At 39.7% G+C, this 16,059-nt stretch overlaps 1 protein-coding gene across 1 annotated transcript in view; it reads left to right on the top strand.

The window, feature by feature from the left end:
* The window catches only part of WFS1 (wolframin ER transmembrane glycoprotein), a 37,837-nt gene that overhangs the window by 16,178 nt on the left and 5,600 nt on the right, over window positions 1-16,059 (top strand). The window contains exons 3-6 of the mRNA XM_030492625.1: window positions 4,837-4,919; window positions 9,062-9,206; window positions 9,979-10,149; window positions 10,796-10,876. Coding sequence (XP_030348485.1) covers window positions 4,837-4,919; window positions 9,062-9,206; window positions 9,979-10,149; window positions 10,796-10,876 — 480 coding nt within the window. The remainder of the gene's footprint in view (window positions 1-4,836; window positions 4,920-9,061; window positions 9,207-9,978; window positions 10,150-10,795; window positions 10,877-16,059) is intronic.

Raw genomic sequence — 16,059 nt, 5'->3', positions numbered from 1 at the left:
GAATTGGTGAATGGAAGTGTCATACAAAGTGTCATTTAAAATGCTATTTTTGTTGAAACGATGCTTGTCTAAAGTGTGTATAAAACAGTAAATATGTCGTCAGACACTGCAACAAGTCAACCTAACTGCAGTGATGCACGGATGATGTTTCAGTTTTCTATGTTAAGGGTATTAGAAAGGTTGGGAATTTATTGCGTCTATCATTGATTTGTTCCACAATAGCGGGAAGGAATCTTATGACAACCACAGTGTACCCTGGTTGTCTGCAAATCTTTTGCATTGAAAAGATTTCTTACCTGGATTTTGTAAATCCATTCTTCAAAACCTTGTATGAATGTTGAAGAGTTCATTCCATTTCAATCCTTGATGTAGTCCAAAAATTAGATTTATATGTGTTATTTAACCAATGATGGTATCTTCCCTTTATGACTTGACAATTTTAAACACTGATACCTTGCAATCTCACTTCAACTAATTCCCTACTATGGACTAACTGCCTTTTTGTCAATTTAATTGCTAAATGTCAGAGGTAAGGGACAATGATTGAATCCTAACATAGTACTGCATAATCTTCTTGAAAAACCTGAAATGTTTCATTTTGCAGAATTTTCCTATTTCTGGTCAAAACCTAACAGGAACAGTGCAAATGCCTGCCTATGCTGAAATGGATGCTAAATTTCCATTTAAGACTATAGCAGCAAACCTGGAATCTTACTTTATGTAGTCAATGTGCCAAGTAATGTGTAAAGTTTCAGAAAGAAAGTAGTAATCATAAGTATTCATCAGCCCGTTTACAATCTATCTATATAAACAGCTGTGTTTAGACTTCTGTATACTGAGTATTTTTCCTGGAGCTGTAAAACATACCTTTTACTAGCAAACAGAAATGGCTCTAGTAATGTTTTGCTGGCACCTTTGAAGTCTATCAGTTAATAATGTGTGGTTTTAACTTACTGTTCTAAATGCTATATATGACCATGAAACAAATAGGTCAGTTTCATTGTACTAAATCTTTTTTAATAAAAATCAGTTTTAAGTGATGGCTTTGACCTATTAAATTAAAAGCCTGAATATCAGAAATGGGTATTTCTGTGGCCCTGCAGAGGTTTAAATGCTTTCTGTAGTATGAGGACATAAATGCAGCAGATTCAGGAATATTTGTTTTATCCTTTGTAGATCACAAATAATTGGGTTTTTTCCACTGTTTTTTTAGAGTGGAACTGAGGAAATGAAAGGATACTATATCATTTCATATCTTAAGCTTAAGACTTAATCACACAGAATAATAAAACCAAAACATTAAATTTTATTAATAATGTCCTTGTTCCTGTATCCACTGAATAGTTTGTGTTGAGTGACCTGTCTCTACGAAGGTAAAATTAACCTAATTGGGAACTGAACCACAGAGCAGCCTGCTGATGAACTAAGGTTTACACAGGGTTGTGGTGGCAGGGGAAGAACTACAGCCAAATATTATGTACTAACCACCTTTCCATGTCCTTGTCCTGTATTGTTTCTTATATGAATGTTACGTGCCACTTAAAACTTGAGTGCTCTCAGTTGCCTGCTTTCATTTGAATGACTGCAGTGCTTGTGAGCCTTGAATAACTGATAGACTTCATTGGCTTATATAAATGCACCTGACACACAACAGCTAGTGAAGTCTATTTTAATTGTCATAAAATATACATGAAGTATTGTAAGATGAATGTTCCTCTCTTCTGGAAATCTTCATGTTCAAGACAGAGTAAAATTTGACATTAAAAAGACATGAGTTTTTAGCAAAGCTGGAAAATAAAAGCTTCTACTGACAGCATTTGCACTGCAGTACTCTTATGTGGGAGGAATACACATCAAGACATTTTATGACTAAAAACACGCTTAAGAACGAGGGTGATAAGTTTCGAGATCACCACTTTTTATGATATTTATGTGGTGGGTGTGTTTACTCTTGTGTAGTATTTTTTCTAGTGTTAAGCTAAATTGAAAGAGAGCGTGTGTTGTCCATCCTTGTTCCATAACACACTTTGACTGTGTTTTGGACCTTAACCTTCTCAGGCTGACCTCAGAACTCTATGAGAAGGTGAACTGATACGGCAGCCGTGAAGCTTGAGTTGTTTGTGTTTTATCTTTTTGCTTATCCTTCAAGCAAAATATTATAATCATGGGAACACTGTGATGCTAAGCTATTCTAAATTTGATCTCCAGAACACTCCACAACCTGCTCTTCCACCCTTGCCCTTCAACTACAGAACAAACCCACAGACATAATTTTAATTAACTATCTGTGATTTATATTTATGGGTCACGTGTGAGAGTACATAGAAGTGATAACTGGGTGGGAGGGATGGGGCAGTAGGTTGAAAATAACAGCAGGAAGCATTTTCTCCTGGCAATCAGTGCTGTTTGAACAAACATTTCAACAAGTTTGCTGCAATACCAGCACATTTTATTTTCTTTTCCCACTGAAGGTGGTAGTTGGACCATAAGGCTGCACATTTTTAATTTTGCTTTTTTTTTCTTTTTTTACCATCTTTGCAAAGAACATTATTTATATGTTAATCTGCAATGTAATTGCAATAAAGTGACTATATCCTGGTGTTGAAGAAACAAAATGGGAATGCTTTACAGCTTTCTATTGTAATAAGTGCTCTTATCTGAAAGAAGTGCATCTGAGTAGTAAGAGATGGAAGGGGTCAGAGCGATGCCGTGCTCCTATGTGTGGCAAGTGGAGCAGGAGAGAAAGGAAGACCCTTTGCCTGTATAAGCTGGCAGAGAACTGCCCTTCTTATTGGGGCTTATATCAGTTTAGCAAACTGTTTTCTATAGTTTGCCTTTTGTGTATGTATAAATTCAATTCTAATTAGCAAACACTAGCTTCTGAATGGTGCCTCCTACATTGATTTATCCAGAGTAGCACCAAAATATTTCTGTTCTCAACATGTAGAAAACAGAACAAAAGGCGTTCCTGAGGCAGTTGCTGCTGAAATTTTGATGCAAAAGAAGTTAATGAATGTGAAAGCACAGGGAGAAACAGTAAAGTATTGCCTTGCCTGACTTTTTTCATTTGGGTGGGGTTAATGGATGAATATTATGTTTCTTTCGAACAATATGCTCTTTCTTGTAACTTCTTGTTTATTGTTAGCAGAGAGCCCCTGAATGATGTCTGCTGGTGTGAGTGGTGCCATCTGGAAAGGGGGCTTAGGACTTGTTTAGAGTTCAATCCTGTAGGTTATATATCAGGGCAAGGAGATGAAGTGGTTAATTTTGCTGGGATGCTGTTTGCCTGTTTTACAATAATATTTTTACAGCTTTCTGAAAAGACCAAGTACTAAATGAAAATTATTTTTCATTATGCGCCTTGTTTAGCCAGACAACATGTTATAATCTGGCATTAGTATTTTTCCAAGTGGAGCTTGGCAGACAAAACTGTGGCATGGTGAAGGAGAAAACTTACTTCATGGTTTGCTCTTGTTAAAATACATCCATTTTAATGAAAGTGTTGGCTAGCGGCCTGTTTTTGTTTGGAAATAGTCCCAGTACCAGGGATACTAAAGAATGTAAGTAGCTCTGTTCTTCGGGAGATGGTCTGGAATGGGGTTTATTCCTTGCTGCCCCCCACCCTTTGAGAAATAGCGGATACCAAATGGCACCTCAGCTAGCAGGGCTGCTTACCCGCTTTCTGTGTTGCTGCTGCCCAAATTAGGTAGGGAATGAAATCTGAAACTTTGAGTGGATGCCTGAAGGCTGCTTTCAGTTTCCTAAGTGTGGAAATTCTGCTTCCCAACCACATTTTCTCATGCTGTCTGTGCCCTCAGTATGTAGCTATCAAGCATCAGCGGTGTGTTTGATGAGCTTGTGGAGTCGTGTGGTGCGAACGGGTCAAGCTTTGGCACTTGTTGTTGATTTTGTATCTTCCTTTCTAACTACAATTTTAGGTTGGCTGGTAAAGCTGTTACTCTGAATCAGTGGTTTGTTGTCCTTTCTTACACTTAATCAACTTAAAGTGTACAAGTTGTATTGATTTTTTTTCTCTTAAAAATTCTTCCAAACTGATTTATGAGAAGTCATCTTATGAAAAGTAGCAGTTTTGGCCTTTGTCAGCTTTTCCTTTAAACTTGCTCTTCATTCATCAAGTAGAATGTGGCATAATGATCTTTAATGGACGTCAGATAAAGCTCTCAATTTTTTTTCTTTATGAGTGGTGGAGTAATATGATGCTTTTGAAGAAAAAATTGTGTAAGTCTGTATGTGTACAGTGGATAGGAAAGGAGGAAGGAATTAGCTGTGAGTGTGGAGCTAGACACAAAATAGGTTTATAAGGTGTAATCAGTGTTAGTTTCTGTGTGATGCTGGGGCTGAGGAGTTGAGCTTTCAAATATACTGGACATAGTTTAAAGGCTGGTTAATTTTTCAAAACTCTTGAAAAGGCTTCACTACTATAAGTAAAGAGGCTGCCAGGTCAAAGACTGAGGTGCTATCAAGAATAAGAGTAACGGTAGTACCAAAGCCGTTCTGTACTACATGTTCCACATGTGCTCATGTTTATCATGATACGTATGAGAAATAAATTCTGTGGAAGTAAATGAGAAACTGTAAACTTTGTGTCATTCTGTGGTTGGTGTCAAATAACATGTAATGGTAAATATGCTGAAATACAACAACTGAGATGGAGTGTAAATATTGTAATGAGTTAATTTCCACTGTTATTGCAAAACACTCATGTTGGATTTTTAAGATATGTTTCTTTAATTCTTCAACCACATACAGCATTTATTTAGAAAATACTTTTGAATATTGCTAGTAAACAATTTTCTTTATCAAATTAATTTATAGAAGGCATGAAGGAAGAACCTGAAGTGCTTTTTGAGGAACTGCTTGAGAGGGCCAAAGCTGGAGAACCCAAAGCACAAACGGAGGTAATTTTATATGCTCTTTGTCCTGTCTTGTTTACTCTTAATTCCAAAAATAGCACTGCCTGCTGAAGAAGTATTATCTCTTCTTTTGTTGAACTTGTATCTGTTTTCTTCTTAAACTGTTCAAAGAAAGGTGATGCCAGATGGTTTCTCCGCCTGGAGAAATGGTGCTTGTTTGGGAGTGTTACTGGCTTCAGGTCCAACTCTTGAGTAACCCTTTAGGCTGCATGTGAAAACAGGGAGAGTAGGCTGAGAGCATGGAGAAAGGACAGAACTGCACATGCCAAAGTTATTTGTGGAGGTGTGCAGATAGGGACTGTTAAATGTCGTTGGTTCAGCGCTGACCCACTATATACAGAGATCCCAGGACTCTTAGACTGGACTCTGTGGAGGAAACTGCCATTGAGGTGCTTTAGCAGGTTGGTTGATGTTTTGCTCTTACAGCATTTTTCTGTTGAATTAACACATTTTAGAAAAGAAGCCCCTGCTTGTTTCTTGAAATCAGCTATGTTTAGTTGTATAATGGCAGATATAATTTATTTAATCACGGTAGTTCTGTCCCTCTATGTCTTAGCACTTTAAGTGTCCTTTAGATTTTAGAAAAAATGTGCCAGTTTTCCACTGCATTCCATTATCTGCTCTATTGGTCTAGTATAAACAGCTTAAAATTGTTTCAAAGAGTTCTAATTCATGTTTTACTTGGTTAGTGTTTTGCTTCAGCATTCTTTTCCAGCCTCAGCTTTGCTGGCAGAAGGGAGTGGTTATGGTCTCCTGCACACTCGGTGATGGTTTGGGTTTTTTCCCCAAGGATTACCACTCATTTTGCAAATAAAAATAGAGGTGGGGATGGTCAAGAAATCCTTTTAAAGCTGGTGAAAAAAAAAAAAAACCCAACATGGCAGCGCCAGGCTCGCTCCCTACTCCATCTCAACTTGTTTGAGGGGCAGGCTGTCCTTGGAGTTGTAACCTGAGAATAACAAATTCCTCACCTTTGAAACAGCCGGTGGATTTGCGGAGGATGAAGCTTTAGCCTTGAGGGAGTCGCTGCTGTAAAATCCACATTTTGGCTCCTCCACACAAAAGAAAGATTACGTAACAAATTTTCTTAACTGGAAGTTAAATCCTGAAAGAATATTTATGGGGCTGTCTAAGTCTATGATGTGCACATATGTATGTATATAAATAATGGGCTTTTTTTCCTTCTCAATTCATTCCACCTTCACTCCCTTCCTGTAGATCTTTGACTGTGTACACTTTCTATTCCCACACAATAATAGGATTCTTGTCGTAAAGATATCCAGCATACAATTTTGCTTCAGCATGCACTCAGGATGAATTGACTGCCTGAAAAGAAATCCCAAATACAGTCATTTCTTTTCTATGCAATCAAATGTCTTGTCACTTGTGGAAAGGGTATTAACTTTTAGTTTTAAAAACCCTAAAAAAATATACTTCTTCTCTATTGTTTTATACATGCCTTTAGAATCAGTTAGAAAAGCCTAGTTTGATTTCTTACCTTTGGAGGAGTACAAATGAGAAGCTGAGATGGTACTGTTGTGCTGTTTGATAATAATTACAAACACAAGAAACCACTCTATTCACTGGCTTATAGTTATTACTATGAGTTTATTAAAAAATAACCACGCAGTGACTGTGGAGGTAAATACACTCTGAGTGGCTGTCAACCTGTATTACCTAGCTTTATGTAGTTAGTTTATTGAGAAATAACTGTATAGCAATTGTGTACATGAGACACCCACAGATGGAATTCTGTTATGGAGAAAGGCCGCTCTGTGTCTTTAACTGGAGGATCTCTGCAAGGGAACTGCTAGAGGTAACCACCTCAGTTAGCAAAGCCCACAGGTGAGACCAGCCTTTAGAGAAGTACAATATGAAGATCTGTGTTAAGCCATTATCAGCTATGACTACATTTCAGTTTTAGCTCAAATGAAAGAGACCATCCCTGACTGGTTAAATGATAAATTTGAGGTTAACCCCTTTTCCCATCAGTTCTTCCTCCTTTCTTGCTGCAGGGCAGAACTTTGCAGCCATCTCCAGGTGGTTTTGCTGTGACAGTGAAATGCGACTGTTACATAGGGCTTATTGAGAGAGCTGGTGGACCTTCCAGTAGTATTTCATGGAAAGCCTTGATGTTTGTTGTTGGACTTGGAGATGCGGTTGGGTTTTTTTCTGCTAGCAGAACTTTTAACATACACAAAAGCTTATAACTTTATAATCCAAATAAAGGGAAAATATTTTCTGGTTGCTCAGATTTTGGGGGTGGGTTCTTCTGGATTTTTTTGAGGGACTAATTTTGATGATTAAATCTTAATGCTAAACATAAGAAACAACCTCCCAAAACCCTTGGAACACCCCCAAAAATACCAAACGACAAAACAAACATAAACCCACTTCTGTCATAAAGTAGGTGTTATGTTATATACTATTTGTATACTTGCTTGTGCAGTAGCCTTGCGCAATACAACTAATACCAAAATCTGCTAGCTGATGTTGTAATATGAGTTTCTATATCCAAGAGATCTTTATGAACTTAAGAGCTGCATCGTTAAGTGCTGCTACTCTTGAAGCTTTGCTCAGTCTCGATAGCTATCATTATAAACATGCTCAAGAAAGCTGTTCTTGTCACAGGATGTTATTTACCATTTAACTTGTTCAAGCAGTTCCTCTGTGAAATAAATAGCTGAAGTCATATCTGCAGTTGGGTGATAAAGGTGATAAATTACCCAGCAATTGCTGAAATCTTTTTTTTGTTGTTGTTTTTGTTTTTCCATCTCATAGTCTCTTCTTGGCTTGCAACTGTATCTGTGTGCTCCCTGTTGAACTCTGGCATGACTTTGTAATCAGTGTTTTGTTCTGACTTTTGGATTACTTAGTCCAATTTTTTTTCTTATTTTGTATGTTTTTGAGTAGCTTCACTTATGTGTTGTGAGTTCAATCACTATGATGTCTACCCAATAGCTATCTATGTAGAAGTTGCTGGAGCACTCACGTAGGTGTATGAAACAGCTGAAAAACTGGAGACCTAACCTTTACTGGAAGAAAAAGATCTTTTTGATTATACCAGTGTGTTTAATCTACATGGGAATCATGTGAATTATTAAGCTTTCAAAAGTATTCCTTTAGTCGCCTTTAGTGGCAATACCAAAGGCAGTTTTGGAGAAACTATCAGACGGGTATTTTCAGCAGACAATGCTGTAGCCTGATGGAGCTGATCTCTTAAGGTACTGCATTAATTACTCTCTGAGTGTAGCTCAAGTGAACAGTAGGGAGAGAGGAGGTACAGTGAGCCAAACAAAAGCATTTCTAGATTCTCCAGGCATGCAGATAACATGTCCGGTAGCTTTGGCCATTCTCTGCCATTTAATGTTTTGTTGCCTTATGGTATGATAAGCAGAAGTGGTTTATACTATTGCATATATATATATATTTGCTAGTATATTACCATGTATTTCAGTTTCATAGAAGAAAGTTAAAAGGTGGTGTGCTTTTCTTATCTGTAAAACAGTAATATAGGCAACTGCTTTATAATTTCTGTAATCCTGAATAGGAGGATTTTTACAGGCTATTGCACTGAATTTGCTTGATGCTTAAGCAGTATTAGTTTTATTCCATTCAGCAATTAATCATGAGTTTGCTTTGACCTTCAATGGTTAAACTGCCATAAGTCAAGGATTTCACTGCCGAAAACTACTTCCATGTCAAAGCTCTTTGTCTGTAATTTCATCTGAATTCCTGAATGTCACTGGCACCAGGTTATTACATGTAATTTTTGTGTTTCTAGAATGAGGCCAGCAGCGTTGTCTGACCATTGTTACAGGAGGAAACCTTTCAGAGCTCAGGAAAACTTTTAGAGTTCAGGAGCTCTCCCTGATCCTGCTAGATGCCCAAAGACCAATGGCAACTAATTCATTGACCCAGCCAAATGTGTGGCGATTGCTTCTTGCTTCCAGTTCTGGAAACTGATCTTTCCTACAGAAGATTGATTAACAGCTGTGTTCTTTAGTGTTAGGAGCAAATGTTTTGTTTAGAGAGAATTTATTCTAGCTGAGTTCCAGGGCATGGGAGGAGAGAGACAGAGAGTATATTTCAATAATAGAAGGAATTCTGTTCCCTACTTGTTGTAGGTGGGGAAACACTTCTTAAGATTAGCAGAAGAGGAAGATGAAGAACTTAACAATTGCAGTGCAGTTGACTGGTTCATCCTTGCTGCTAAGCAGGGTCGAAGAGAAGCTGTCAAACTGTTGCGTAGATGCCTGGCAGACAGAAGAGGTATGGATTCTCCGAGACTTCTTGTTCACGCTTCCCACTTGATCTGAAGTAATACTATATTTATTGTAACGCTGAAAAGAGGGGTTAAAATAAGATGGGAATGTTCATGCAAAATTATGTGAGTGGTTGCTGGCAGCCTGTTCAAATAGGTAATTTAAAAAGCATTAATTACCGATACTGCTCATAAAAGCATTTATATTGATTATTTGCTTGAATTCCTTACTGGAATTCATGCTTGTTCTTCCCTTCCCCACCTTTCACTGAAACTTATTTTTCCTTGACCACGAAGGTCGTATATAACCACACACCACCTACATATCTGCTCGTTTCATTTTTTTGCCCCTCTCCAACCCCTCTCCTAATTGGTCTTTTTCACTGTCTTCTCCCACTTAAAGGTTCATATCTTCCTGCATGCTACTTCCCATGCTTGGAATGGTCTCTTCTTGACTGTGAACTATCTGAACTCTTATTTATGTAGGGGAGTAGAGCGGGGGGGAGGATGGAGGAACCAAAACAGAAAAAATTGAAGCAAGACATAAGGATAATGCATGTCTTGCACAGTCTTTGGAGTACATTTTAAACCTAAGCAATGTGATTAGATTTAAATAAGCAATGGGCACAAAGAGCATTTGTGCAATTTACTTAGGTGGTCAAGGTGTGGATGAAACTTGAGAAGTTCTAGTCTAAACTGAGAAAAATAAATTGTGGGCAAATCTGTCATTCCTGCATGGGGGTGGGATAATAGTATGTAATGTGTTTTTCCTTTCTTGAGGTATCACTTCTGAGAATGAGCAAGAAGTGAAAAAGTTATCATCTGAGACTGACTTGGAGAGAGCTGTGAGGAAAGCTGCCTTAGTCATGTATTGGAAATTAAACCCAAAAAAGAAGAAGCAATTAGCAGTTTCTGAACTACTGGAAAATGTTGGGCAAGTTGACAATGAAGGTTTGTTTATGAAGTGATTTATGGTATTGCTAAAATACAGACTGACAGGCAGAATATAGCTAAAAACTTTACGGGCCTTATAAACAATCAGATATGAGATAACAGTAAATGTATGATCTACTTAAGAAAAAGTAGCATTAACAGCTCGTAACTCGCTTACTAACTGTGCTCTCTGGACCAATAGTTAGTTCATAAAGGCCTGCCAACTCTTGCTATTGTGATTCAGTTAAGCGCTCATTCAAGTGACCAAATATTAAAAATATGTTCATTTGGCATTTGCTGTCCTTGGAAAACAATTTTTAATGGCTTTACTCAGTTTGATTATTTACTTATTTATACCTTAACATTCATCCTGATAATATCTTACTAGAAGTTTCAATTTACAAAGCCAGTGTTCAAGACACCTCTCTCTCTCTGCCATTACAACAGTATATGTCAACTTTATCAATGCTATTCCCTTTTCTAATACAGTAATAGGGGTATAGAAGGCTACATAGCCACTCCTTACCTGTTCGTATGTATGTTTGTCTTTTTCCTGACTTTGAGAAAATACCATTCTCCAGATACCGCGGTTTGAAGAACATTTCAGGCTTTTTTTGATCACGTTAATTGACTGATTTTCCATAAACTTCTGTTATCGAACCAGATGGTGAGAAGCAACCTGGCCCACTCCCAAAGTCGGTGCAGAAGCAGAGAAGAATGCTGGAGCGATTAGTGAGCTGTGAATGTGAGTGCATGCTGCTGCTTTCAATCTTTGCCTGTGGTTTTGGTTTCTATTTTGTTTTCCTAAGCAATTTTGTGCTGCCAGAGTAGGAATGTATAGCTAGTTTGGATTGATGTAAACTGACAGTGTCAATTTATTATATGTGCATGGTAAATAACTGATCTGCGTGTGATGTTACAGTAGACATCGCCATTACAGTCAACTCATCAGTGATTAGTATTCTAAGAGGAGTTTGCATGTCAATTGTTATTTTTATGTTCTTGCCCTTTCAGCACTTAGAAGTCTATTCAGCAAAAAAAATTTTTGCACTTCCATTTTTCTTTTAAACTGTAGTAACCTTTCTGATTACAAGATGGAAATTAATTATGCAACCATTTAATGCAGACAGATCCCTCATTCTATTTGCCTTGCTTCTGTTTGCTGTTCTCCTATAATGAATGTTTGTCTTTTCATATTTGTTTAAGAAATGATGTAGGAAAGATGCAGTGCACCAAGATATTTCTTTCATAACTTAGGAGCAGATAGTTCATGTAGTGAAGAGAACTAAATCACTCAACACACAGAGTCAGATTTGTAGACCCAAATCTGTGAGTTTTGCAAGGTATGTTGTGCGGGGGTTGGAGTTTAAATAAAGTTCTCCCTAGCCTTTCATACCTAAGAAATGGTGATATGCTGCTGGGACTTCAAGAGAAAAGTCAAGTTGTTATATTAAGAAAATGAATTCTAAACAATGCAGTTTGTGTAGCTTTTCAAGAAGTTTATCTAACATAAGGTTTGATTAACCATTGTTCGGAAAATCTCACTTCCTTGAAATGCAGAGGTCATATGAAATAGTTTATGTGCAATCTGGATCAGTTTTTGAAGAGCACTTTTAAATATTGCAAAGCATATTACTTACTAGTACATCTGTAGTTGAGAATAAAGCATTGTATGTGGATTAGTGAACCGAATCTGGGGGTTTGCAGGTTTAAATTCCTTGAAAGATCAGATGTACGTTTCATTTGGTCAGTTTTGCCTTCACCTTCAAGGACTATGTTCACTATACAGGTGACTTCTGAAAATAACATTCCTAAGAAGAGTGGCGTATTTCAATTTCACATTAACTTTCACAGAAGTGAAACAGGAGGAGGGACATGGGCCTGTGTGTATGAGTAAGGAATTAGGTGGTGGGAGAAATAGTATTTTGGAGACCGTGCTTCTGGTCCTGTCAAAACTTGTGCAAGAGGAGGTCAGCTGTTCTTGTGACTTGTTTGCTACTTCTGGAAAGCTAGAAATAGTCCTTCAAGGGTGAGACCATTGTGTTTCATTGTTCAGTCACTATATCATGGGTTCATTGGAGCTATGTCGCATTGGTGCTTAGTGGGCACACTAGTTCTTTCCATCCCTTAACTGAATCATAGAATCATAGAATCGTAGAATCGTAAGGGTTGGAAAGGACCTTAAGATCATCTAGTTCCAACCCCCCTGCCATGGGCAGGGACACCTTGCCCTAAACCATGTGGCTCAAGGCTCTGTCCAACCTGGCCTTGAACACCGCCAGGGATGGAGCATCCACAACCTCCCTGGGCAACCCATTCCAGTGCTTCACCACCCTCACTGTAAAGAACTTCTTCCTTATATCTAATCTAAACTTCCTCTGTTTAAGTTTGAACCCATTACCCCTTGTCCTACCACTACAGTCCCTAAGGAAGAGTCCCTCCCCAGCATCCTTGTAGACCCCCTTCAGATACTGGAAGGCTGCTATGAGGTCACCACGCAGCCTTCTCTTCTCCAGGCTGAACAGCCCCAACTTTCTCAGCCTGTCTTCATATGGGAGGTGCTCCAGCCCTCTTATCATCCTCGTGGCCCTCCTCTGGACTCGCTCCAACAGCTCCATGTCCTTTTTATGTTGAGGACACCAGAACTGTACGCAGTACTCCAAGTGGGGTCTCACAAGAGCAGAGTAGAGGGGCAGGATCACCTCCTTCAACCTGCTGGTCACGCTTCTTTTGATGCAGCCCAGGATACGGTTGGCTTTCTGGGCTGCAAGCGCACACTGCCGGCTCATGTTAAGCTTCTCGTCAACCAACACCCCCAAGTCCTTTTCTGCAGGGCTGCTCTGAATCTCTTCTCTGCCCAGCCTGTAGCAGTGCCTGGGGTTGCCCCGACCCAGGTGTAGGACCTTGCACTTGGCTTGGTTAAACTTCATAAGGTTGGCATCGGCCCACCTCACAAGCGTGTCAAGGTCCCTCTGGATGGCATCCCTTCCCTCCAGCATATCAACCGAACCACACAGCTTGGTGTCATCGGCAAACTTGCTGAGGGCGCACTCAATCCCACTGTCCATGTCACCGACAAAGATGTTGAACAGGACCGGTCCCAACACCGATCCCTGAGGGACACCACTCGTTACAGGTTTCCAACTGGACATCGAGCCATTTACCACAACTCTTTGCGTGCGGCCATCGAGCCAGTTTTTTATCCACCGAGTGGTCCATCTATCAAATTGATGTCTCTCCAATTTAGAGACAAGGATGTCATGTGGGACAGTGTCGAATGCTTTGCACAAGTCCAGGTAGATGACATCAACTGCTCTGCCGCTGTCCATCAGTTCCGTGGCTCCATCATAGAAGGCCACCAAATTGGTCAGGCAGGATTTCCCCTTAGTGAAGCCATGTTGGCTGTCACCAACCACCTCATTGTTTTTCATGTGCCTTAGCATGTTTTCCAGGAGAAACTGTTCCAAGATTTTGCCAGGCACAGAGGTGAGACTGACTGGTCTGTAGTTCCCCGGGTCTTCCACCTTCCCCTTCTTGAAAATGGGGGTTATATTACCCTTCTTCCAGTCATCGGGAACTTCACCTGACTGCCAGGATTTTTCGAATATGATGGACAGTGGCTTAGCAACTTCATTCGCCAGCTCCTTCAGGACCCGTGGATGGATTTCATCAGGTCCCATGGACTTGTGCACGTTCAGGTTCTTAAGATGGTCTCGAACCTGATCCTCTCCTACAGTGGGCCTAAGGTGTTCATTCTCACAGTCCCTGCATTTGCTTTCCAAGACTTGGGTTGTGTGGTCAGAGCATTTGCTGGTGAAGACTGAGGCAAAGAAGTCATTAAGAACCTCAGCCTTCTCCAAATCCATGGTAGCCAGTTCTCCTGATAGCTTCTGGAGAGGGCCTACATTGTCCCTAGCCTGTCTTTTATTTGCTACGTATCTATAGAATCCTTTCCTGTTATCTTTTACATCCCTTGCCAAACTTAATTCTAGCTGGGCCTTAGCTTTCCTAACCTGGTCCCTAGCTTCTCGGGCAATGCTCCTGTATTCTTCCCAGGCCGCCTGTCCTTGCTTCCACCTTCTATAAGCTTCTTTTTTCCCTCTAAGTTTCCTCAGCAGCTCCTTGTCCATCCATGGAGGTCTCCTGGCCCTCCTGCTGCACTTTCTTCTAGTCGGGATGCAACACTCTTGAGCACGTAGCAGGTGATCCTTGAATATCAGCCAGCAGTCTTGGGCCCCCCTGCCCTCTAGGACTGTATCCCATGAAACCTTACTAAGGAGGTTCCTGAAGAGGCCAAAGTCTGCTTTCTTGAAGTCCAGGGCAGTGAGCTTGCTGCACGCTCTTCTCACCGTCCTGAGGATCTCGAACTCAACCATCTCATGATCACTAGAGCCAAGGCTGCCCTGGAGCGTTACATTTCCAACCAGTCCCTCCCTGTTGGTGAGCACAAGGTCCAGCATGGCACCTCTCCTCGTCGGCTCCTCTACTGCTTGAAAGAGGAAGTTGTCTTCCACACAATTAAGGAACCTCCTGGATTGCTTGTGCCGGGCCATACCGTCCCTCCAACAGGTGTCAGGATGGTTGAAGTCCCCCATGAGGACCAGGGCCTGCGAGCGTGAGGCTGATAGAGCGCATGCTGATAGAGCGAGTGCAAAGCAAGTCATTTTGTTCTGGATTCTTCAGTAATTCAGAGAGTGTCAGAAAAGGAATTGGCAATTTTTTTTAATTTTATTTTTTTTTTAAGGCTTAAATGGCAGATAAAATAACGGAGAGTAAATGAACCTACATGTAAGTGTAGGCAGAAATTGATGTGCATATTTTTCTTACTTCTATGGTGGATGGGGGAGGCGAGGGAATTTGTCAGAACCAAATTGAAGAAAAAAATCTATGAATAATAAAGTAAGATCTACAACATACTCTTTTTATATCAATTTTAGAGACACTTGGATGACAAAATACTAATAACATTTAAAAACGAAAAGTTTTCATCAAACACTTAAAGTAGGAGTTAAGCTGTTACCTCTTCTCTGGAGAGCTTTTATCTTTTCATGGATGAACAAGACAGCATTTACTTCTCTGATCCACTGAATTTCTCCATTCATCTTGCTAGCAGGAGGTTCTTCCTTCAGTTTTAATGCATTGCCAATATTTGGAAGATAATTTTTGAGCCAGATATGTGCTTGCAGATATCTGATCTGGGCTATCCTTAGTGGAGGTATAAACAGAAGATTAGATCTGACATTGTCAGCGGACAGTTGTTGCGTGCCTGAGAGTATACTTGTCATTACATTTGATAGGCCATCTATACATAGTAAGTTAATAACTCCTTCCCTCTCAGGTTGTCCCATGGTCCTGTGAAAGTGACATGAAGGAATTTTTGTGAGGTTCCAACCATGTGTGCTTGCTGATTCCATACCAAAAAGACTTATCTTACCACTGTATATTTTTTCCTGATAAGACGATAAATTTAGATGACAAATTTGGCATTACGCTTGATCTGGACCCCACCAAGATAGCTAAGGTGTCTCACTGACTTCTTGGTGCAAGTGCTGTTGCCTTTCAGTCTGTGAATTACAAGAACAGTCAGCAAAAATAAATCCTTTCTTGGTTCTTGGAGGTATGCCAGATGGTATTTTGTGGGACATACAGGTTCATGCAATTGTGAGGGGAGTAAAAGTCCAAGCAAAAGGCAACATTCATGTTGTGAGACTAAAGCAAAGGATAGATGGATTGTAAGCTGCTGTTTTTCTGTTGAAGTTTTTAACACCCTTCCTGTAGCAGGTATCTCGCCACAAATACTTCATTTTGTTCTGTATCTACAGTGTTTTCAATACCAAATACTGATATATTCCTATGTAATTTCTATAAATGTAGCATTTAAAATAGTTTATTTATAGGCTCAAACCCACTATTCCTCTGATTTTAAAT

Source organism: Strigops habroptila, chromosome 7 (assembly GCF_004027225.2).
Source record: "Strigops habroptila isolate Jane chromosome 7, bStrHab1.2.pri, whole genome shotgun sequence".
NCBI classification, from domain to species: Eukaryota; Metazoa; Chordata; class Aves; order Psittaciformes; family Psittacidae; genus Strigops; species Strigops habroptila.
The sequence above is the reverse complement of the archived record's forward strand: the minus strand, read 5'-3'. Positions and strand labels throughout refer to the sequence as shown.